At 61.4% G+C, this 22,423-nt stretch overlaps 2 protein-coding genes across 2 annotated transcripts in view; both read left to right on the forward strand.

Moving 5' to 3' along the window:
• Dpp9 (dipeptidyl peptidase 9) overlaps positions 1-7,549 on the forward strand; it is a 32,359-nt gene extending 24,810 nt beyond the window's left edge. The window contains exons 15-20 of the mRNA XM_071603723.1: positions 318-463; positions 566-712; positions 1,932-2,084; positions 2,708-2,850; positions 4,109-4,220; positions 5,624-7,549. Of these exons, the coding sequence (XP_071459824.1) occupies positions 318-463; positions 566-712; positions 1,932-2,084; positions 2,708-2,850; positions 4,109-4,220; positions 5,624-5,716 (794 nt within the window). The 3' untranslated portion in view covers positions 5,717-7,549. The remainder of the gene's footprint in view (positions 1-317; positions 464-565; positions 713-1,931; positions 2,085-2,707; positions 2,851-4,108; positions 4,221-5,623) is intronic.
• Positions 7,550-10,916: 3,367 nt separating this feature from the next.
• Positions 10,917-21,297, forward strand: Mydgf (myeloid derived growth factor). Its single transcript, XM_027952480.3, has 6 exons — positions 10,917-11,134; positions 11,840-11,890; positions 16,328-16,389; positions 18,401-18,482; positions 19,603-19,675; positions 20,878-21,297. The coding sequence occupies exons 1-6, from the start codon at positions 10,964-10,966 to the stop codon at positions 20,955-20,957; spliced, it is 519 nt and encodes a 172-aa protein (XP_027808281.1). The 5' UTR covers positions 10,917-10,963; the 3' UTR covers positions 20,958-21,297.
• Positions 21,298-22,423: the final 1,126 nt, after the last annotated feature.

Consider the following 22,423-nt stretch of genomic DNA (forward strand, 5'->3'; position numbering starts at 1 on the left):
GAGACGCATCTGCTGGGCTCTGGGCTGGTGTCTCTGCTCGGGCGGTTGGGGTGTCAGTATCCCTGCCAGGCTGGGTGTCGTCGGGGTGACATGGGGAAGGACAGCTGATGGACGGGCCTTCTCACCCCAGGGCTCGCCGGGAGTGTGCAGCTTGCAGCACCATGTCCCTAGCTGACCAGCGCTTTCCTGGCCCTTTGACATGACCTGGGCTCAGGAACCCCAGCAACAGGGGGTTCTTTGGTCCACCCTTCAAGGTTTGGGGAGGCACAGCTGCCACAGGCAGCCCCCAGCCGCCTGGTCACAGCGCTTTCCCATAGGCTGCCCCCCGGATTACGTGCCTCCGGAAATCTTCCACTTCCACACGCGGTCGGACGTGCGGCTCTACGGCATGATCTACAAGCCGCACACCCTGCAGCCGGGGAAGAAGCACCCCACTGTGCTCTTTGTGTACGGGGGCCCCCAGGTGGGTGTGGACCTGTCCTCCCCCCGGGCCCCTGGCCTCCTACCCTGGCCTGGCCTGCCTGGTGTCCCTCCCCAGACGCTCACTGCGCTTCCTCGCCTGCAGGTGCAGCTGGTGAACAACTCCTTCAAGGGCATCAAGTACCTGCGGCTCAACACGCTGGCTTCCCTGGGCTACGCCGTGGTGGTCATCGACGGCCGGGGCTCCTGCCAACGAGGGCTTCGGTTCGAAGGGGCCCTGAAAAACCAGATGGTAATTTCCTGGTCACTCCGGGCCCCTCCTGTGTTGTGCAGGGAGCTCTAGGTCATGTGGGGTTCGCTTAGGGCACACCCACACGAGGGCAGTGCTGGCCAGCATGGAGTAAGCAGGTGGCCTTTCAGAACCCAGGGGACACCTGCCTCAGCACTCGACTCTGAGCTGGGCCCCAGGGGACACGGGTAGCTGTCCATTCCACCTGCTCCTGAGCCCCTGGCATAGGAGAGCTGGGACCCAAACCCAGCCAGAGACCAAGGTACAGGCCAGGGCCACAGGAATTCCCAAGGTGTGGACCACAGGAAGACTGGTGGCTGTAGAAGTGATGGTGGTGATGGTGATAGTGTGACGATGCTGATAATGGTGTAGTCATGGTGATGGTAACAGTGCTGGTGCTGGGGGGGTGGCGATGCTGGTTGTCTCAGTTCGTCTTTTTGCTGTAACAAAGTACCATGCGCTGGAAAATTCGTAAAAAACAGAAATTGGGCGGCGGCAGCGGCCTGCACTCCTGATCCCCACCTGTTCAAGAGGCGGAAGCAGGAGGAGTCAAGTTCAAGGCCTGAAATACTTAGCAAAACCCTGTCTCAAAATAAGGGAGGTGGAGGGCTCAGCGCTAGAGCACCAGGCTTAAGTCCCCAGTACCCGTCCCCCCAAGAAGATCCTCCCACTTCTGGGGGCTGGGAGTCAAGAGGAGGTGCAGGACAGGTCTCGGTGCTGCTCTGCTCCCAGCCGGCACGTCACCTTCCCTGGGGAGGGGCTCACTATCTGGGCAGCCGGGACTAGGGTGGGGCCCTTCTGGCTCAGTCCCTTCCTAAAGGCCTCCCCTTAAGGCTGCCCTGGCAGGAACCCTCTCAGCCAGCCTGTGGCGGTGGCTCTGCGCTAGACGGGATGGCCTCTCCTCAGCACGCTGCACCCTCACGCCCACTGTAAAATGGGTCCTGGTCCCGTGAATATCCCCATTTAAAAAATGAGTCGTCTGAGGCCCCAAGAGGGAATGTGACTTTTTCTGAGTCACTCAGGAGGCAGGTGGCAGAATAGGGCAGTGGCCATTGACACCTGGTCACCGTCCCCCCAGAGCAGGTGGGTTTGAGCGAGGCTTGGCGAGACAGTGTTCCCGGAGAGCTGCTTTTGATCCAGGAGGGAGAGGCTCCCCACGGAGGCGAGGTGGACCCCAGGGTGTTCCCGGAGGAGGCCACTGAGGGTCCGGCCTCGTCCCCAGGGCCAGGTGGAGATCGAAGACCAGGTGGAGGGCTTGCAGTTCGTGGCGCAGAAGTACGGCTTCATCGACCTGAGTCGCGTGGCCATCCACGGCTGGTCCTACGGGGGCTTCCTCTCGCTCATGGGGCTGATCCACAAGCCCCAGGTGTTCAAGGTGGGTCCTTCCCTGGACAGCCACGTCCACGGACCCCACTCCCTCCTGCCGGCCACCCCACTCTGCCTGCCCCCGGGGGAGGCACCTCGGCAGGGGCCTTGCCACGTGGCTGTTTCCTCCCTGCAGCAGCCCCCGGGGCCGAGCCCCCCTCCTCATGCCCGCCACGCTGACCCCAGGATGGCCACCGGCTGCACAAAACCCTGCCAGCAGCTCTCTGTGGGAGGCTGAGCCCGGGACCCCGGCCTCGGATGGGCAGAGGTGGGGCATGGTGTGGAGAGCGTCGGGGAGGGCCCAGGCCGAGGCACTGTCAGGGCACTGCGGGGCGGCCGTGCGGAGGAGGAGGAGAGCAGCAGGCGCTGGGTCGGGCCCGCCCTCCGCCCCAGGGGCCTCACCCACCCTCCCACGGCGCCCCGCCTCCCTTGACCAGCGCACAGTCCACGGGGACAGACGCACAGTCCACGGGGACAGACGGTCTGAGGGCCACGCCCCGCCAGGCCCTTGCATGACCATCCTCATGCCCTCCAGGGGAGGCCCCGGGACAGCCGGCCACGTGGTGGCTCCTGGGACCTGACGCCTCTCTCTCTCTCTCTCTCTCTGCCCCATCTGTCCACTGTACCCTTCAGGTGGCCATCGCGGGGGCCCCTGTCACCGTCTGGATGGCCTACGACACAGGGTACACGGAGCGCTACATGGACGTTCCAGAAAACAACCAGCATGGCTATGACGCGGGTTCCGTGGCCCTGCACGTGGAGAAGCTGCCCAACGAGTGAGGCCCCACCGCGTGCGGAGTGCCTGCTGCCCCGTGTGGCCCTGCCCTTTCCCACCTGCCCCGCCCTCCACCCTGCCCGCCATGCTGGGCCTGAGGCCTGGACAAGCTTGCTGTCCCGGCGCTGTGCCTGCATGCCGCCTCCTGCCAGCTTCCCTTCCCAGCGCCCCTCGCAGCAAGTGGGTGCCCCAGGATGTTCTAGGGGTCCCCACACTGCCCAGGCACAGCCCTCCCCAGGGTCTGCCCCAGAGCATCTGGCCACCGTGGCAGGGTCTTGCCCTGAACCACCTTAACAGGCGCTGGCCTCTGCGGTCTTCCTGTCGGTCAGTCTAGAGGCTTGGGTGTGGTGGCCATGCACTGACGCTGGCCTCCTCTGGCTGACTGGCACCTTCTGGGGCGTCCACTTCTAGCTGGTGTCCCCAGGCCCTGGGTGTTAGGAGGGGCTGAGGTCTGCTGTGTGTCCCAGTGGCACTATGTGCAGCCAGAGTGGACTGCACTGCCCTTGCCGCACCCCTGGCTCGGGGCTGCCATGAGCAGCTGAACCAGCAAGTCTGGGGCCGCCGAGGCAGGCGACCCAGGGCCGCGTGCAGCTGCCTGTGGGACTGGGCTTCACTTTGGAGGGTGTGATACTCTGGAACCAGAGAGGTGGAGGACTCACAGCCCTGCCAGGCCCCGGCTGCAGCTGGATTGTCCCCTTGGAAATGGCCGCCTGTGGGCTTGGTGAATTGCAACTCAGTCGATACTTTATAGAAGTAAAAAATCTAATTCTTGCTGGGAGCGGGGCCGCACCTGCGATCCCAGCAGTGTGGAGGCTGAGGCGGGAGGACCTCGGGTTCAGAGCCAGCCATCTGTCAAGACTGTGAGCGACCTGGTGAGACCCTGCTCAAAACAGAAAAGGAAAAGGGCTGGGGTGTGGCCCGAGGTAGGACGCCTCTGGGTTCAATCCCTGGTACCAGAAAAGAAAGGAAAACGAATTCTCTGCCGTTCTGCCCCTTTTCACCTGCTCAGCAGCCACAGGTGACCCAGTCACTGGTGGACAGGGAGCTCTAGAACGTGCTGTCATCCAGAGTGCCCGGGGGCGCGGGCGCCTCTCCCCGCTTTGCCTGGAAGCCCTGGACTTGTGACTTGTCAGTCCTGCTCCAGCCTTCACCTGGGTCCTGGGCCACACTGGGGCTGGGGGCACCCTGAACCCCTGGTGTGTCCTCCCACCCCACCCAGGGACCCTGGCCTCAGCCTCTTGCCCCACTTTGTCCTCCAGGCCCAACCGCCTGCTCATCCTTCACGGCTTCCTGGACGAAAACGTGCACTTTTTCCACACCAACTTCCTCGTCTCCCAGCTGATCCGGGCCGGGAAGCCCTACCAGCTCCAGGTGAGCCGCTGCCCGCCGCCCCGCGGGGCCGCCTCACTGCCTCCCTCTGCTACCTGGGCCCAGCACCGTCCCCAGGGCAAGGCCCTGGCCCACCCTCCCCTGCTCCTGCAGCCCGGCTGCCCCCAAGGACCCCGTGTCCTTGGGTTATCGCACCGCAGTGTATGGTGCCTCCAAGTCCCATGCCACCTTTAGTGCTGGGAACCCAGATCCCCCCAGTTGGGTCAGGAGGGGGCACAGCCATGGTTGACTCAGAGGCACCCGCTGGGAGGAGACCACTGGACCCTCGAAGTCTCTGCTTCAAGGGTCCAGTGGTTTCCTGGAGGTGGGGATCTTACAAGGGCTCACGGGGCCTGAGGGACTCCCCTGAGCAGGGGCATGCGGGACCCAGGGGTCCCCGGGTCCTGTGGACCCAGGCCTGGGACAACTTGGTCTGTAGGAGGAAGGAGCTTGGGGAACAAGTGGCCAGAGCAGCCTGAGCAGAGTAGGGGTGGGGCCAGCTGGGTGGGGCCTGGGGGACAGTGGGGTTTAGTGGGTTTAGGAGGGCTCCACTGATAGGGTGGAGCGTCGGTGGGGAGGCCTGGCTGGGGAGGCTGGCCTTGGTCAGTTGAGGATCGGGCCTTAGAAGGATTGTCTTGCCTGTTAGGAGGAGGGTGCTGTGATAGAAAGGGGGTAAGTGTCTGTGAGGGCCATAGACAGGAGGGAGGCTGAAGAGCTGACGGGGCACTCGCCCCATCCCATGCAGCCCTAGGGGCTGCGCTAGTTGGCGAGTCCTAGCAGAGGTCTCAGTTGGTGACTCACCCAGGGATGGATTAAAGAAGACAAGGGTAGAGGAGAGCAGACCAGCGGGTGGCCTGGTGCCTGGGTGGTGGTTGAGGACCTGGAGAGGAGGGATGGACCTGAAGCCCATTTCCCTGGCAGGAAGAGGCGGGGAATGGCACCTGCCTGTGCTGCTGGGCAGCCCCAGTGTGACATGGAGCTGGGTCCTTGGGAGGGGCTCCCTGGTGTCAGGCCTGCCCCGTGGCCCCTGGGGGCAGCAGGGAGCTGTTGGAAGGCTGCTTTATGGCAGGAACCAGACCAGTGTCTCCGTCTCCCCCGCCCAGGGGCCGGGCATGGGCAGCACAGGTCAGGGCATCCGCTGGTTCTGACCGCGCACAGTGCCGGGCCGCAGCCTGGGGCCTGGAGCTTGGAGTGGCTGAGGGTAAGGGCGCCCTCCTGGGCCCCACCTTGGCCTCCTCGCCCCGGAGGGGTGAGGAAGGGGCACCCCTTCCACCCACACTTCCTGAACCTGCCAAGGAGCCGGGGAGGCCTGGACTTCTCCCCGCGCTTCCAGGAAGTGCCTGCGTTACACAGGGGGTGTCAGAAGTGGGCTCTCGAAGCACCCAGCCCGCGCCTGTCTCCCGCAGATCTACCCCAACGAGAGACACAGCATCCGCTGCCCCGAGTCGGGCGAGCACTACGAGGTCACGCTGCTGCACTTCCTGCAGGAATACCTCTGAGCCGCCAGGAGCTCCACACCAGAGCACAAGGGCCTCTGCGGCTGCCACCACCGCAGGGGACCAGGCTGCCACCCTGCGGGGGACCAGGCCGGAAGGACCTGGTGGCCACAGGCCCTGTGGAGGTGCCTCCTCCCAGCACCCGCCAGACAGCCCTGGAGCCGGGGAGCCGCTGCCTTCGTGCCCTGAAGCCTTGGTTTTCTCTTCACTGCTCCTGGGTTCTTTGCTTGCTGCTTCGTGGTTGCCAGGACAGAGATGGTGGCCTCTCTCCACGAGGCACTGCCTCGAGTCGTCCCTCCTCGCCCTGCCTTCTGGAAGGAGAAGGCCATGTCCCCACTGGGCACTGGAGACACAGAAGAGACTGGGGGCCGGGAGGCTCCCACCTACCTGCCCTGGGTCTCCACCCTGTGGCTCGGGCCTCTCCTCCCCACCCCCAGCCAGCCACCGTCCCCAGCACAGGAGCATGCAGACGCCTGTCCTCCCGCCGGCCACCCACTTCATATCTGTGTTGTGTTTTGGGGGTCATTTTAAATAATTATTTAAAAGACAGAAAGCAAGGGGTACCTGAATCAGAACCGGGCGTGCGCTGGACGGTGGCGCTGCGGCCCAGCCGAGGTGCCTGAGCCTACTCCCCAGCCCAGGGCAGAGCTGCAGGGCCGCCCCGGTGCCGTCCGCAGCTCTCTGGTGGCTCTGGGTGCCTGTGGCTGCCGGCCCCTCACTAGCCCAGTGGCAGCCACATGCCTGGCCCCCGTGTGCCAGGTTCTGGGGTTGGGAGCTGGAAACGCCCCACCTCGGGGTCCCACTCTCCCTTTGCCTCCCTGCCAAGAGATCAGGCGAACAGAAAAGAAGAAAGAAAAGGAAAAAACAGGAACACCTCTACATATTATGGAAAGAAAATATTTTTGTCGATTCTTATTCTTTTATAATTATGTGTGTGAGAAGTAGACTCATTAAACAGTCCCACACGGAAGCCTTGCCGCCTGCTGAGGCCCGAGCGGGAGGGCGGGGCCACTGCCACAGCCTCAGCAGGGCAGCCGGGGCCGGGCCTGGCAAGAGCCTCCTGCCTGCAAGGGGCCAGAGGCCAGCTGCTCCCTGCTGGCGCCATGCTCGCCCCCTCTGGTGCCTGTCCTTGTCCACAGGATCACAAGGGCCAGGCAGGAAGATCCGTGCCCTCTGCGTTTCTGTCCCAACAGCTAAGACCCAGGGAGGCCTTGGTGGGGCGGCTTGGGCATTGAGGTTTGCAGTGCTGGGCCAGACTGCCTGCCCCGGCCCTCTCTCCGTCCTTTGGGAAGCCCAATTCTAAAAAATGAATTAGAAACCAAAAACTCAGGCCGAGGCAATTTCGAGGTCAGCCTCGGCAACTTGATGACATCCTGTCTCAAAAAATAAGGGCTGGACTGTGGCTCAGGGGGACAGCTTGCCTCGGGCCCAGCCCAGCACCACAGGCACATAAATCTGAAGACTATTACCAAACTGCCTCCCAAAGAGAACCCCTCAAAGTACCCTCCCCCCAAGAGAGGCGCAGAGCGTGCCTGCTTCTCTGTTCTGCTCCCAGTACAATGTGTTACCAAATGGCATCATCTTTGCCAGTCTTACGAGTGGCACCTCTAGGTAAGACTCCATTGTTCTTTCCTGTGGTGATCTTTTCATATTTTAAAACATCCGTTTTCTAGTGGTCATTTGTTTCTGTCCTTTGTCCACCTTTATTTGACCTGTGGGTCTCATTGATTTGTAGGTGCTCTTTATATTTGAAGGAAATCAGTCCGTTGTCATACATATGTCAATCTCTGTGTGTTGTAATGGTAAGAAGCTCAGCCAATGAATCTTAAAAAACCATTCTGTTGAGAAAAAGAAAATGTCGTTCACTTAACATTGCGAAATCGAATACCTAGGGGCACACTCATAATTCACAGGCTAGAGATCACAGAATGACCAAGCTGGTGGGAAAGGGGTTGCTGAGGTTGCCCAAGGAGGCCTAGCTGCTGGAGACCTGCACTTTCATCAACTGTCCTACGTCACTCATTTAATGAGGAGTGTCATTAGTCTTCAGTGGGTCACTTCCTGTCCAGGGCCACTATGCAAGGGGAAAGAAGAGAGTGGGTGGCAGCTGGGCCCACTGTCTTCTTGGCTGCTGGGGATCCCCTCACCACAGGGGCTGCTCCTCCCAGGCTGGGTTACTTTTCTGTTTGTGGCCTCTCCTGATTGGCAAGGAACACTGTGACAGAGGTCCCCTCCCCGTGCAACCTGCTGCAGGTATTCACGGGGAGGGGGGGGTCATTTGCCTTTCAGACACATTTAAAAGTAATAATCGGGCTGGGGTGTGGCTCAGTGGGACAGCACTTGCCTGCCCACGCCAGGCCCTGGGTTCCATCCCCAGCACAGCACACAGAGCGCATGCGTGACGGCTGCAGGCTGGGGCATGCCTCATGGCAGAGCCTGTGCTTAGCATGCACGAGCCCTGGGTTCCGTCCCCAGCACCGCCAAAGACGGACAAACCAGAGAGACACACAGGAAGTTGAGAAAGTGGTATCAAGAGCCTGGGGTGCCCCCATCCGGCTCCCTGAGGCCGCCAGCTCCCGATTTGGCTCCATGCCTTATTTGGGTTTTACCCCTTTTCACACGCACTTTGCTTCTGCTCCATGTTGTCACCTGCACAGATTCCCGCGGCCAGCACTCAGCAAGAGTGCTTCCTACACGGTACCTACCCCTGTGCGTCCACCCACCCCTCCAGGGCTCCTGGACAGAAGAGATGTCCACAAGGTCAGACCCGCTCCTTTGGGATGCTGGGCTCACCGTCAGGATTAGAATGCAAGATCTTTGCGATGACAGGGACCTTTTAATTCCTTCACAGTGATTTATTTTTCATGTTTGTTAGAAACAAAAAAGAGGAACAGAAGTTGCTTGGGACTTGGGGTCTTTCTACAGACACAGACAGATGTCCTCAAAAGCCAACCCACTTCAGTAGAAGACTGAAGCAGCTCACAGCTGAAATACCTTGCTGTACACAGAGCTTGGCCACTAACTGAATCCTTCATGGTGACAGGGTGAAGCTGGGTGGTGACAAGGTGATGGGGAATCTGTCAGTGGAACCCAGCTGTGTCAGATGCCCTAGGTAAAGAAGTATGGTCGTCCAGCTTTTAGTGCCCAGAGCAGGCAGTGGCAAAGAGGAGGGCATTTCCCTCCCTCCCTGCCCGCTCCTCTTTTGGTGCTAGGGATGGAATCCAGGGCCTCAGACATGCCAGGCAGGTGCTCTACCACTGAACTACATCCCCAGCCCATTTTTTTTTTTTTTGAGACAGGATATAACTAAGTTCCCATCTCCCTGCCTCACCTCATCAGGGATGACAGGTGTGCACCACCCCACCTGGCCAAGAGGAAGAAACGCACCCAGCCTGGCCTTCCCACCAGCTGCGGAGGCTTTGGCAGGACCCTCCTTAGCTCCAGGATGCCAACCCCAGTCCTCGTGTCTGGGGGGAAGAGTGTTTAGTTCCTCGAAGGGTGAGTAGGGCCCGGCTTCAGGGTTTTACCTAGGACAGTTTCCCTGGTTTGCTCTTCCATCACCAGAAGGACCAGGAATACCAGCTGAACTCCTCACCCTCCAGACCTGTCCACTGGTGTTTTCCTGACATCTTAAGCAATTTGTAACCAAAACAATGATTTCCTTCCAAACTTGAAAGCCTGGAATTTCTTTTATTTTTGCCAGTACTTACAGAATACTTTACCAGCTTCTGTAATCAAACCCACATCGACATTACATATTTAGTAGACTGTATTATCCCTGTACAAATGGGAAAAAAAATGTTTTAATGTTTCTAGACCAATATGAAAGCCTAGAGGTTTTTTTTTTTCTTTTTTTGGTGGGGGGAGGGGGTACCAGGGATTGAACTCAGGGGCACACAACCACTGAGTCACATCCCCAGCCCTATTGGACATTTTATTTAGAGACAAGGTCTCAGTTGCTTAGTGCCTCGCTGTTGTTGAGGCTGGCTTTGAACTTGCAACGCTCCTGTCTGCCTCCCGAGCCGCCGGGAAAGCCTGGCCTTTCCTAATGGGCATCTGTCTGTAGTGGCTACTAGAGCTCTCCCAGTCTGGGAGAGGAATTCCACCCGCATTCCCTCACTTAACCCTCTTGTCAACTCTTAAAGGTGGGTTTTTTTCTTTTTCATTGTTAATTCTGAAGTAATTTCAGGCTCTAAGACAAGTTGCAAAAATTGTCCGGAGCCCCCTAACAGCTCAGTCCAGCTTCGCCTAGGGGCAGCTTCTTCAGGAGCTGCAGAGAGTGGGGTGCCTGAGGCCAGGGGGTGACCATCTACCTGTCCCGTCCACCACCCTACAGACTGCATCAGACTTTGAACAGCTCTTCCTCCTGTGTCCCTCCCACAAGGATCCCGCAGTGTGTCCCCTTTTGTTAGGTCTCATTCTGTGATGGTTTCTGTTATGTGACACACTCCTGGAGGCTGTCAGTTATTTTGTAGAATGTCCTTTGATTCACATCTGTCCAGTGGTAAGCAAGCGATTTTAGCAGGAGTCCCACGGGGTGCCGTGCCCCCTCAGCATGTCCCAGCAGGTCTGTGATGTCGCTGTCATTATTAGCGATGTTAACTTTGCCCCCTGGGTGACGAGGGGCCACCACAACATTTCTTTTCCCCTTTGTCACTGGTAAGTGCGGGGGGTGCTCCTGAGTCGGGGGACATGCCCTTCGCGTCCTGCTGGAGTGGAGGAGGACAGACTCCTGCAGGACTGTCCACCCAAGCCGCCTTCCGCGGCGCAACGGAAAAAAGAAAAAAAAAAGTCTAAACCAGCATTTTTACATGAGCAGTCCCTCAGCGAAACACCCAAGGTGTCTGTGTATGACGGCGACAGCCGCCGGCAGACGTCCTAAGTGGCATCACCTAAAAGCAGAGGCAGGAGACACATTTAAAGGCAAGGAAATGACCTTCCAACTTTCATTACCAAAGTGACACAGAAACAAGACCACTGTTAAACGAGAACATTCCCTTCTGCGTCCCTGGCGGACCTGGGCTGCCACCGGGAACAGGTGTCCAGCTCCGGCGACAAACTCGTCCCGCGCACCAGGCGGAAGCGCCGGAACGCGGGACACAGACACCCAAGCCCCGCCCCCAAGATGGCGAACGGGCGGGGCGTGTGGCCACGTGACGGCGCGGACGCCGACGTGGCCGGCGTAGGGCGCCGCGCGTGTCCCTCGCCGCGTCCCGTCCGCCCGCCCTGAGCCGAGGACCCGATCCCAAGATGGCGGCGCCCAGCGAAAAGAGGGACGGCGGCAGCGCGGGCTGGTGGGCTGCTCTGCTGTTGGTCGTAGCGCTGAGGCCGGCGGAGGCGGTGTCCGAGCCCATGACGGTGGCGTTTGACGTGCGGCCTGGAGGCGTCGTGCACTCCTTCTCCCAGAACGTGGGCCCCGGGGTACGTGCCACCGCCGCCCCGGGCGTTTGAGCGAGGTGGTGCCGTCTGGGCGAGGGGCACCGTCCCTCGGTGGGGGGGGGGGGCGGTCACTGAGGACCTGGCGGGAGGCGGGGCCTCGGGGGCTCCGCGCCTCCGAGGGGCGTGGCTACAGCCCCGCCCCGGCCCACCTGTCACCTGCCCGCGGCGTCCTGGCCTCGCGACTCTGAGGTGGGGAGAGCGGCCCGAGGCAGAGGGGCAGGGGCCCTGCAGGGCCGTGCGAGGTCACCGCCGGTCCCGCAGGTGCGAGGCGGCTCCGTCCCTGGAGGCCGCGGGCCTGCGTCCGGCCCAGCTCTGCCCCGCCCGTCGGGGGTCCCCTCGGCCCGCAGCCTCCCCTCGTGCCCGCGGTGTCTGCGGTGCCAGGTGCCTCCTTATAAGGGGTGCTCGCCAGCCCTGTTCGCAGAGGACCCAGTCAGTTTTCGCTTGGCCAGGAGCCCCTGGTGCCCTTGTTTCCAAAACCCATGTCCCTCGAGGCCGTGGTTGCTGGAGTGAGTGTGGCCTTTCCCCAGAAATCAGGTGGGTTGTTTGCTGACCCTGGAGCCCAGGGGTAGGAAGAGAGGCGGTCAGGGCAGCCGCGGTCAGTAGCTGCTGGGGCGTGTCAGGGTTGGCCTCCAGGGACTTCCTCGGAGGCGACCTGTGCTCCCTACTAACCCGTTTTTCCTCCTTTAGGACAAGTTCACCTGCATGTTCACCTACGCTTCTCAGGGCGGCACCAACGAGGTGAGTTGTTGGGGAGTCCACATACCTTGTCACGCGGAGATGCTCTCCAGGGGACAGTGAAGCTGGGTTACATGAGCCTCGGCTTCTGGTCATTGAGCTCCGGTGGTGAGCCACGGAACAGAAGGCCGATCGTGCTCTTTTGTCCACAGAGCGAGCGAGGGAGCTCTAGACAAGACTCGGCCATTCTCGTTGGCCTCTACCAGAGGTGCTGCATTCCTTTTCTGTGCTGAATGACAGAGTGCTACACATTTAGTGACTTTGAGCAATACCATTTGTTGTCTCTCAGGTCTGTAGAGAGTCAGGGTTGGCCCAGCTGGACACTGTGTGAAGCCAAAATCAAGGTTTCCCTCCTGGCCCTTATCTGCAGGCTCTGGGGAAAGTCCTCTTAGAGGCCTGTTGCGGTTTTAGGCAGAATTCAGCTCTTTGCGGTTGAAGGAACAAGGTTCCATTCCTTGCCGGCTGTTCTCTCCAGCTGACAGCGGAAGAGGAAATAAAGGAAAAATTCATTAAGTGGGAAGGATACAGTGTACCCTAACTGACTTTGAAGGGACCCCATTGCAAGGAGCACAGGTGGCTTCTGGGAGCTGAGAGTAAGGAAATGGGGCTTCAGTCCTACAAATGCAAGGAACTGAATTCTGCCACGACCTGGGAACGTGGAAGAGGACCCTGAGCAACAGGTGAGACACTACCCAGCCACTACCTTGGTTTCAGCCGCATGAGACTAAACAGGGCTCAGCATGCTGTGTCCTGGCTTCTGATCTGCAGAACTGTGAAGCGGTAAATGAGCGTGAGTCAGGGGCAGAGGTGCACTCTGTTGTCCCAGCTGCCCAGCAGGCCCAGGAGGAGGACCACGAGTTCCAGGCCAGCCTCAGCAACGTAGGCCCTGTTTCAAAACAAAAGAGTTGAAGAGGACTGGATTGAGCGCAGCTGGGTGGCAGGGCCCTTGCCGAGCGTGTGCGCCTGGGGTCGGCACCCAGTGGGGGGTTTAAGCCAAGTCTGTGGTGACTTGTTCATCAACATAGTGGGTTGAATGGTGTCCCCACAAAAGGTCGGTCTGTACCCAAGTCTTGGAACCCATGAGTGGGGCCTTATGTAGAAAGTGTCTGTCTCGGCCAGTGTGATTAAGTGAAGGACCTCAAGATGAAAACGGCCTCCAGGTGTCCGGTTGGGCCCTCAGTCCAGTACGAGCGTCCTGATGAGGGACACAGTGGAGATTGGCTTGATGGAAGAGGGTACACGGAGGAGACAGCCCTGCAGAGTCGGGCGTGAGCAGCCACAGCCAAGGGTCACTTGGAGCCCCGCAGCTGGAGGAGCAGGAAGGACCCTGCCTGGGGCCTCTGGGGGGCACAGCCCTGGCCACACCTTGATTTTGGACTTCGCCTGCAGAACTGTGAGAGCCTCCGTTTCTGTCGCTGTGAGCCGCTAAGCGTGTGGCGATCTATTGCAGCAGCCACAGGAAGTGAGTGCAGCAAGGGCCACGTCAGAGGAGGTGCCCTGCGATCGAGGTGGAGTCCCCTGGAGTCTGGCTGGCCCTGGAGGGACAGCAGTTAGCGTCTGAGGAGGGGCTTAAGAGAGGCACCTTCTCAGGATGTTAGGAGGTAGAGCTGCTACCGTGGAACCCGGGAGAGCATCTTGCACCCCTGGGGTGACGTCCCTCCCCACCCCAGGCTGCAGGGAACGCGCTCTAATTCCAGAGCAGCCCCGTAACGACATAGCCTAGAGATGGACGCTGCTGGGAATCCCGACGGTGGACGCTGAGGGCAGGACCACTCCCAGCAGGCCGGGCCTCCGCTTGCCCAATCAGAGAAGCACATGGGTGCCAAGGGCAGGCCTCTCCCTTCTGTGCCCTGGACATTGGGGCTGGCCACTCTCTTAAGTGGGCCTCCCGGGCACCACAGGGTGTGGAGCAGTCTCTGGCCTCCACCCACTCCAGCCAGGAGAACCTTGAGTTGTAACAACCACGAATGTCCCCAGACAGCTGCGGGGGGCTGGCCGCCCAAGCTGGATGGTGCCTGTGGCTGCTGCCCGACAGGTGGATCCATGGGCTTCCCGTCTCCCTGCCTGCTGCCGCCTCGCGGGTGAATGCCAGGATGGATTCTGAATAAATGGCAGAGACTGGGTGAGATGACCTGTGGTGTCCAGGGAGACAGAGGCACTCCTGGGGCCACAGACACTGAGGCTGCGGAGAGGCCTGGGCACTTTGTCTGGAAGGGCAGGCCTGCGTCCTGAGGCCCGGAGGAGGTGGGAGCCGGTGGGCCGCAGGCGAGGGCAGCATCTGTGTCCCTTCACCATGGTTGGTGCAGCCAGCTGGCATCGGGGACCCAGGCAGAGGGACAGTCCTCATAGCACTGCAGTGCCAGTGACATGTGGAGCCACCAGGAAGTAGAGTCACAGGCGCAGCCCCTCTGGAAAACGTCATGGCCATTTCCCATAAATAAAGGAGCCCTGCCAACCGAGCCAGCCGCAGCAGCAACTTAGGCCCACACAAGAGTGTTCATAGCAGCGTTTTCCACGGTGGCCACGAAGCACAGGCCACCAAGTGTTCATTGGCGAGTGAGTGGAACATGTGATGTGGGACTTCCCTGCAGTGGAATATCATTCAGTCAGGAACAGGAGAGAGGTGACCTGCTCTAGTGTGGATGTGAAAGGCCACACAGTATGTGGCTCCAGTGACAGGGAATGTCCAGGACAGGAGAGTCCAGAGGCAGGACGTGGATTCATGGTGCAAGGTTGGGGAGGGACAGGTGACTGCTCGTGGGAATGGGCTTCCTCTTGGGGTGGTGTGGGTGTTCTGGAATGGGGAGGTGGCAGGCCGCCTGGTGGTCCTGGAAGCCGCTGAGTCGTGCATCCCCCCCCCCCGCCCCCCCAGTTTGTGCTGAGGGCGGCCTCACCGAGTTGCTGAGGCTGATCTGGAACTTGTGATTCTCCTGCCTCGGCCTGCCTCTCAGGTGACTCGCCTTTAGGACCTTTAAGGACTGGGGATTGGGCTGGGGCTGGGCTCAGTGGTGGAGCCCTCGCCTAGTGCGTCCGAGGCCCTGGGTTCGATCCTCAGCACTACATTAAAAAAATAAATAAATACAAAGGTATTGGTCCAACCAAAAGAAATGTTTAAAAAAAAGAAAGAGCTGGGGAAAGCCTCCTGGACCTCCTGAGTGGATTCCCTCCAGGCACCTCATCCAATTGAAGTGTCATGGTGTCCAGAGCCCGCGGAGCCACAAACAGGTGTTTCAAATTAGAAAAAAAAACCAACACGGGCTGAGTACCGGGGAGGGGGGCGGGGGGGGCCCAGGCAAAGTGCCCGCTGGAGGTGACATAGAGATGGCCTCGCCTCTAGGGACGAGAACGCTGCCAGGTTAAGCCAGGGCCAGTGATCAGACTCACGAGGGTCGTGCTGGCCAGGTTGCCGGGCAGCCAGGACGCCAGGGCGGCTTTCCACCGCCATTTGGCTGGAGTCGGGAGGCCGTGAGAAGTTTCTGGGTTATTCTTCTGAGGTTAGTGGGTTTTTGTGTGTGTGTATTTTTGTTGTTGTTGTTTTGTTTTGTTTAAAGAGAGAGAGAGAATTTTTAAATATTTTTTTTAGTTCTCGGCAGACACAACATCTTTATTTTATTTTATGTGATGCTGAGGATCGACCCAGCGCCCTGCGCATGCCAGGCGAGTGCGCCACCGCTTGAGCCACACCCCCAGCCCAATGTGTGTATGTTTTTTACTGTTTTTTCAGATGGTGAAGGACCTTTATTTTATTCATTTGTTGATATGTGGTGCTGAGAATCCAACCCAGGGCCTCCCACATGCTGGGCGAGCCTCTGCCGCTGAGCCCCCGCCCCAGCCTGGGCTGGTTTTCTGTCACCGGTCACCGGTGTCCTGCCACAGCTGCCGCCCCGTGGCGCCCAGGCTCGTGGTGGGCTTCAGGGCCCATGTCGACCGCAGCTCACGGCGTCTGGGGGCGCCAGGAGCGGGGCCTGGTGCCTGTCTTATTCCTTTTCTCTGGACTCTTCTGGGAACCGGTGTCAGGCGCCGCCTTCTCTCTCCAGAGTCTCTAGCCTCCTGCTCGGTTGCGAGAAGTCTCGCAGGGAGAGGCGGGCACCCGATTCGCCTGGTCACTGGTGCCCTCGGTGCGGCCTCTCTGGCCCCCGCCACTCCCTGTCCTCAGGTCCTGCACTCTGCCCTCTTGAGCTCGGCTGCCGCAGCCCGGGACGTCCCCGTGCGCTGTGTGGTCCACGGGCTGGAGCAAGAGCCTCGTGGGCTCCAGCTTCTCCCTCCTAGAAGCCTGGACCCTCCCTGGGTCGAGTCCTCCGTGGTCCCTTACCCGGAGGCTGGACCGCGCTGGTTCTCGGGAGGGGCAAGGCCTTTGGATGGGAAGTCACCAGAGCCCAGAGGGGGGCAGCCTGGCATGGGGAGTCGCTGTGAGTGACCTGTGCCGCCTTCTCCCCGCAGCAGTGGCAGATGAGTCTGGGCACCAGCGAGGACCACCAGCACTTCACCTGCACCATCTGGAGGTGAGCCCCGCCCAGCACAGGGCCCTGCTGCTGCCCTGACCACGGTGGCCAGGTGCTGCCCGGGAGGCCGGAGGAGCACAGGGGCGCAGGGGGGTGTGGTCTGGTGGGAAAGCTGTGAGGGCTTCCTGAGAACGGTCACCCTGGCCCAGGGGTGGCAGGGAGCCACGGAGATAGAAGTCAGCCTTCTGAAGAACAGGCTCCGTGACAGTGAGACGCTCCCAAGGCTGTGCAGCCATCATGTCTGTCTAGTTCCAGAACATTCTGTCACACACAACAGGCCTTATCCCCATGAATAGTCACCTGTCCCTCTGTAGCCCCCGGCACCCACAAGCCTCATCCCGTCTTGGACGTCTCCTGTCACTGGGTCACGCACTGTGGCCTTGGGCCTCTGGGTCACGGAGCACAAGTTCTCAGCTCTGCCGCGGCTGCAGCGTGTGTCACAGCCTCCGTCCTCTCCAAGGGCTCTGGCAGGACCCTGGCCTGTCCAGCAAAAGGAGGCAGGGAGGTCTCAAGGCCAGCAGGCTGTTGGGCAGAGAGGCAGGGCTGGGCCGGCACTTGGCAGGGTGGGCTCTGGGCCTCTGGGCCTGGGAGGAGCCGGGCCGAGTGAGCTGGGCCTGGGGGAGACGCGGGGCTTTGGCATGGTGGGCCCGAGGCCGTGGGAAGCCATTGCCTGTGCAGAGAGGCACCAGCAGGGCCTGTGGTCAGCTCCTCCTGGACCTGCCCTGCTGTGTCCCCCAGGCAGCTGTCTGAGCCGGACCCTGCCTCTGGTTCCTGACCATCCGCAGGCCACAGGCCTCTGGAATCAGACAGCCCTGCCCCACGTCCCTGCAGCGCTGCCCGCCCTTCCCGCTCTGGCTGTGTCCCTGCGACCTTGCCTTTCTGACTTCCTCGCGACCCTAGACGAGGTGGGACAAGGGGAGGGAGGCAGGGTTGGCCTGGGGGCCTCAGCGCTGGGTCCCTGCCCTTCTCCCCGGGCACCTTGCTCAGGCAGGCCCACAGAGCTGTGCGGCAGACCCTGGGAGAGCAGGCGGCAGCCGAGGGCTATTTAATGGAGGACAGGCTGTGCCATCTGACCGGGCCGCTGGCCTGCGGTTCTAGTGTTCACGGGGCATCCGGGGGAGACAGACCCCAGGGCCATCGCCAGCCCGCCGAGACCTGGTGGTGCAGCCTCCAGGGGCGCTGCAGGTGCAGGGGCCAGGCGCAGGGAGATCCCTTGGTGGTGACCCTCTGCTTCATGATGCCTGAGCCCGGCCTCTCTGGACGCAGCTCTGCAGGCCCACGGTGGTGGGGCCGGGGGTGCTCGACTGCGCCTGTGTCCTCTTTTCTGACCCCCGGGCTCCTCCGGCAGTGGGGCTGCTGCCTGCCAGCTGCGGTCAGGCCTGAGCGGGCCTGGCCCAGACCTCACACCTTGACCCTCCGCCCAGGGTCCGGCAGTGGCCACTGAGGAAGTCACCCAGGAGATCCTCGGGTGCCCGGGGCCTCTCACGGTCCACTCCCGCAGCTGCATGGAGCCCGGCACCCAGGACCTCGTCCCCCTTGGCCTCGGGCACCTCTCCCTGCTCCCGCCGTCCCCTGGTGACCCCTCTGCTTCGACCTCGCCGCTCCTCCAGTGCCCCCAATTGAACCTCCTGTGACCCAGGCAGCAGCTCCCCGCTGCAGAGTCTGGCCGCGCCCCGCCCTCCCCGCACAGCCCCCCACTGAAATAAGGGCGTGGACTCCAAGAACGTGCAGCCGATGACCACGCGGGTCCCAGGCCCCCGAGGGCTCACGGCCAGGGGTGAGCGGCCTCCTAAATGAGCGGCCGGCGTGTTCGGCAGAGGAAGGAGGCCTGGTCTGGACGGCCGCTGCCCTTCCTTCCTGGGGTCGGCAACTCCGGGAAACAGTGTCCCTGTACAGGCTCCAAACCAGCTGACCACCGCCCACGGCACGCCTAGCCCAGCACAGGTCCTGGCGGGCTCTCTGTAGGGCTCGGGTCACCCCGGGCTGGTCTGACCTCCCCGCTTCTCCGCAGGCCCCAGGGGAAGTCCTACCTCTACTTCACGCAGTTCCAGGCTGAAGTGCGGGGCGCAGAGATCGAGTACGCCATGGCCTACGTGAGTGCGCCGCAGAGTGGCCTGGGGCACCCCGCGCTGCTCCCCGGGGCCGCAGAGCCTCAGAGCCCCTGCAGCCCCACGTGGACACCCTGCGGTCCCACCAGAGCCCCACTTGAGTCTGGGTCAGAAACAGTTTGGAAACTCCTCACATCTGCCCGTCCCCCTGGGACACGGGGCGCCACAAGGAGGTGCTGGTGCCCGAGGCCTGGCGGGCAGCAGGGGCACTGGGGCCCTCCTTGGTCACCCGGTTCTGGCAGCGATCCAGGAGTCTCCTGCCCTCTAGGTCAGCATGACAGACCTCACCACAGCACATGCCCTGCAGGGTGACCCTTCCAAGTGACCTGCTGCCCACGCCTCCCTTTTGGCTGACTTGAAAGAAATATTTTTGATTTTTTAACTTTAAAATTTTTTTCAGCCCTGGGAATGGAACCGGGGGCCTGGTGCGCTAAGCGCTCCTCCAGGAGAGAGCCCAGGGCGCTCCCCCGCGAGCCACCCCCCAGATGATTTACCTGTTCATTATTTTTTAATGTATGTGTCTTCGTTGTTGGTAGAACTTTATTTTTATTTGTATGTGGTGCTGAGAATCAAACCCTGTGCCTCCCACATGCAGGCCAGTGCGCTACCACTGGGCCACCGCCCCGCCCCGCCCGCCTCTCTGTTGGTTATTTAAACCTTTATTTAATTTATTTTTATGTGGTGCTGAGGACCAAACCCAGGGCTTCGCTCGGGCTAGCTAGGCAAGCGCCCTCCCACTGAGCCCCGGCCCCGGCCACTATTGTTTACTTAGAGACAGGGTCTCAGAGAGTTCTTAGGGTCTGAGTTGCCGAGGCTGCCTTGGACTTGCCTCCCCAGTCGCTGGGGTGACAGGCGTGGCCACCAGCAAGTGTGCCCACCAGTTATGATTTTCTAAAATTACGTTTAAGAGATTATGATGCTAGAATCGTTTCCGTAAATTATTTTTTAAATTATGAAAGTTACGCTGTGTCCAATGCTGGCGGCTTGTGTCAGGCGAGGTCTCACGTCCGCGGCTGCCCCTGGGGGGCCCTTGCCTGCTGGGGGGCACTGCCCGTCCTGCTGCTGCTCTTGTGGCTTCTAGTAACGTCTCCCTGTTCCTTTCCAGTCAAAAGCTGCGTTTGAAAGAGAAAGCGACGTTCCTCTGAAAACCGAGGAATTTGAAGTCACCAAAACAGCAGGTGGGTGACTAGAGAGGGGGCCTGAGGGGCGGGGTGAGTCACCAAGCCTTGGGGACAGTGTCGCAGCACAGAAGCTTCCCCCACGCTGGGCCCACAGGGTCAGTGCCACCGTGTCGCTGTCACGGTACCCGAGCAGCTGCTCCATAAGGAAGAGAGAGTCACTTGGCTGATCTGGAGGCCAAGGGCTGGCGCTGCCTTGGCTCTGACAAGGGAGAGTGGCAGGGCCAGGTACGAAGCCAGGGCGGGCTGGGTCCCCATCCTCAGAGGCGTGACCCACCTGTGCCGGAAAGGGACCCGGGGCCTCGCGTGCCGCCAGGTGCCTAGCCCTGAGCCACACCCAGCCCCACACCTCTTGAAGGGCCCACTTCGTCTCAGCCCCAGGGACACACTCCTAGTGGCAGCAAGTGGGTTGGCCACGTGCCAGTGAGGCTGGACCACAGGGACAGGTGGACTTGAGGTGGCTTCTCCGCACCACACCTGCTGTTCCTGCTGCGCATCGTGCAGCTCCTGTGGTCCCCGCTTCCCGGGAGGCTGAGGCAGGAGGATCGCCTGGGAGTGTGGGGCCAGCCTGGGCAGCACAGTGAGACCCCGTCTCAAAACTTGGAACAAAAGAAATCCCTTTTTATTTTTTTTAAAGCAATTTAAAAACGTTAACCGCGCTCGGTGCACAGGCTGTGCTCCGCGGTGCCTGCCGCACACGAGTGTGGAAAGTCACTGCCGCTGGGCGCCCAGGGCGAGCTCCATGGGAAACAGGGCTGGGCACCCGAGGCGCCTGTGGGCTGGAGGCTGAGGGCAGCAGCATAGCCCAGGGGAGCCGGGGGCGCCGGGCAGCATGGGGTCCTCCGGGTGGTCTGAGCCCCATCAGTGTCCTCGAGCCATGTTCGGCTGTGCAGGGCAGGTGCTGAGCCAGGGGAGGGACAGAGGGTCCCCCTCAGCCGTCGCACTCACTGACAAGGGGAGAGGCCAGCGTCCTGCGGCGTTGGAAGATGATCATGGGCCACAGATGGCAGGAGCTGGCGGCTCGGCCACCCGTACCTGCTCATGCCTGGCTCTCCCCCGGCTGGCCTTCTGCACCTGGTCCCACCCGGAGCCTGCCATGTGGGGCCACTGCCAGATGCACCTCCCCTGCCCCCCACAGCGCCCCAGGTTCCTGGGCCTCGGGTGGCATTGTGGCCGTCTGACGACGCTTTTGTCTCTTGCAGTGTCCCACAGGCCCGGGGCCTTCAAGGCTGAGCTGTCCAAGCTGGTGATCGTGGCCAAGGCCGCCCACAGTGAGCTGTGACTGCCCACCAGGCACCGGGTCTCTCCCACTGGAGGAGCCGGGGCCCGGCCCGGTGCTGGCTCTGCAGGAGCTCTGGTCCCCCCCTGTGCCCCGGGGACCCCGCAGCTGGCACAGAGTCCCACCTCCACCACACACTGGCCCCCAGGGCCAGAACGGCTGGTCCCCATAACCAGAGGGCTCTTCTGAGGCCAGCCTGCGTCCCTGTGGGGCCCCGCCAGGCACGGGAGCCATGTGCTCCCTCTGAACCCACCGAGCACCCAGCTCCAGGACCACCCTCCCGACAGCCGGGGAGGGACAGACTGTTCTTTTGTATTTAAATAAATAAAACCAATAAAAAGCAGCCCGTGGACAGCCCCTGGCACCTACGGCCCTCCCTGCCGGACGTGGCCTGCCTGGTCATGGCATCTCCAGAGTGGACTCCCTGGGATGAAGCTCTGGCCTCGCCACTGCAGGTGGACGGCAGGACGCTGGCCCCTCGCCCAGCCCTGGCGCAGGATGCCCACACACTGGTGCTGGGGCAGCGCTCCTGGCCCAGGGCTGGTTGGCTCTTGGAAGTTGGGTCACAGCAAAGGAGAGCGGCGTCCCCTCCCTGGCCACGCCCCTTGGCCACTGCGCTCCCAGCACAGGGCCTCGGCCCAGGCCTGACCTCTGGCCCCTGCTGCCGGCAGAGGAGACCGCTGAGGCCTGCTCCCGCTCCCTTGGGCCAGCCCTGGAGGTGACACTGCTGTCCCCCTGTGCAGCGCCCGAGCATGTGGGGCACCTGCCCACACCTGGAAGACGCAGAGCAAGGTGGCCCTAGACCTGTAGGTCTCCTGAGAGGAGGTCCCTGGACCCCAGGAGCGGCCTCCAGAGGGCGGTGCTAAAGGGTCCGTCCCAGGGGCCTCTGGGGGGTGACCCTCCACACTGGGGGCAGGGGTTGCCGCAGCCTGTGCAGGACAGCTGAGAGCTGATGGCCACCCCTAGGACACAGGACCGGGGGTGCCCTGTGCAGGGACAGCCACAGCCTCTAAATCAGACTGGCCGCGCGTCTGAGTGGAGCTGAGGTGAATCCCAAGTCGCGGCCCGTGGTGCCCTGCAGCCGTGCATGTGACCAGTGGGGCAGAAATGGAACCCGTCACCCAGGGCCACAAACATGGCCTTCACAGCAACCTCAGCTGGAGAGAAGCGCAGCGGCACAGGGGCTGATGGCGCCAGGAGCATGTCCTGGTCCACGTCACGCACAGGCGCTCTGCGCTCTCCAGGGCTTGAACTAAGTCTCGGGTTCCTGGAGTGGACAGGCAGCGGGGCAGCCCGCCATGGCCTGTCCGGCTCAGCCTGGGGCTTCTTGGGGACACCAGGGTGGGCCCCTGCCCTGGTGTTAGAGGGTCCCCTCGGCAGGCAGAGGCAGGAGCTGCTCTCAGCAAAAGCTCTGGGTGGGGGAGCGGAAGCCATGCCCCGAGGGCCACCCTGAACTTGGCTCTGACCGC

The sequence above is a fragment of the Marmota flaviventris genome, chromosome 1 (assembly GCF_047511675.1).
Source record: "Marmota flaviventris isolate mMarFla1 chromosome 1, mMarFla1.hap1, whole genome shotgun sequence".
Taxonomy (NCBI): Eukaryota; Metazoa; Chordata; class Mammalia; order Rodentia; family Sciuridae; genus Marmota; species Marmota flaviventris.

What these genes read in the sequence shown, in the direction of transcription:
- Mydgf (XM_027952480.3), top strand. Translation starts at nt 10,964, where the DNA reads ATGGCGGCGCCCAGCGAAAAGAGGGACGGCGGCAGCGCGGGCTGGTGG. An exon ending in TTCACCTGCACCATCTGGAG is followed by an intron (nt 16,390 to 18,400) that starts GTGAGCCCCGCC and finishes GCTTCTCCGCAG; the next exon opens with GCCCCAGGGGAAGTCCTACC. An exon ending in TGAAGTCACCAAAACAGCAG is followed by an intron (nt 19,676 to 20,877) that starts GTGGGTGACTAG and finishes TGTCTCTTGCAG; the next exon opens with TGTCCCACAGGCCCGGGGCC.